Source organism: Trachymyrmex septentrionalis, unplaced genomic scaffold (assembly GCF_001594115.1).
Source record: "Trachymyrmex septentrionalis isolate Tsep2-gDNA-1 unplaced genomic scaffold, Tsep1.0 scaffold71, whole genome shotgun sequence".
NCBI lineage: Eukaryota > Metazoa > Arthropoda > Insecta > Hymenoptera > Formicidae > Trachymyrmex > Trachymyrmex septentrionalis.
Window position 1 is genome coordinate 1,639,774 of NW_017305895.1, and position 1,176 is coordinate 1,640,949.

Here is a 1,176-nt window from a genome sequence, read left to right on the forward strand (position 1 = left end):
TTCTTTGCATACCACTTTACTATCTTCTTCAGCCATTCTTTTTGAGTTTCGGTACATTTTTCGCAGTTAGTTATGACAGCTTCGCCGAACATGTCTGGAATTAAAAGAAATTATTTTTTTATTATTCTCTCTTTAATTAAAAATAATCAATTTTACTTCTCTAATTAACAAATGTACGAAATAAATAACAAAAATACAAGGACTCTTCATATATAAAATAAATAACAACAAATGAAGGGCGAAGTAAGAGTCAACGCATTCCGTAAAATGACATGTAATTAAATACATAAATTAAAAGTATAGAAAATGTAAAAAAAGAAGAAAAGATGTATTGTATACTAAGGTGCGTGGCGATTCGTTTCAGCGAGCGGTCACATTGGTCGATACAATGTCCGTTTTGTCACATCTGCATTCCATCCTTCTTTATGTTTTTATACTATTTGTTATACTTATATAGATACATTAGTTCTGATCTTTTACATATGTTTGCTGAACTTTGCTATGAGACATGACACTGTTTTGACTGTTCAATCGTACGAATAATGTCGAGTTCTACATCGAGACTCAATCGAACTGCGTGTATTCTTAATCTGTGAACTTTTGCGACAATTATTTTTTACTCTATTTCCATTATGTTAACATCTGAAGAGGGTTCAATCCGGTAGCCGAAACTTGTAATGTTTACCTTTCACCATTATTATTTCTTAGTATACATCTTTTCTTCTTTTTTTATCTTTTCTATACTTTTAATTTATGTCTTTAATTATGTCTTTTTACGGAATGCGTTGACTCTTACTTCGCTCTTCATTTGTTGTTATTTAAATATACGAAATCCCAATACGTAAATGACCTTTGATGTTAAGGGTTCATCTTTGACATTACGATCGCAATGAATTTTGCAAAATTATTATCGTTGAGTAAATACCGATTTCTGTTCAATTAATATGTCCATGCTGATATATCGAGAATTATTAAAGATAGACGAAAAATGAAAAAAACTCTTCAATGGAATTATTTTGATATCATTTTTAATGTAAAACTGTACTCGAAAAATTTGACTATCCCTTTTTTTCATCAAATTTTGTCGGAGATAAGCATGGTTTCCACACCACACAAATCACATTAACATAATCTCATTCAAGAGCTTATTTAACTTTCTGTCTAACTTTAATTAGG

At 29.9% G+C, this 1,176-nt stretch overlaps 1 protein-coding gene across 1 annotated transcript in view; it reads right to left on the bottom strand.

Annotated features, from left to right (window-relative positions):
* LOC108753734 (putative odorant-binding protein A10) overlaps positions 1-1,176 on the bottom strand; it is a 3,679-nt gene that overhangs the window by 1,312 nt on the left and 1,191 nt on the right. Inside the window, exon 2 of the mRNA XM_018495596.1 lies at positions 21-94. Coding sequence (XP_018351098.1) covers positions 21-94 — 74 coding nt within the window. The remainder of the gene's footprint in view (positions 1-20; positions 95-1,176) is intronic.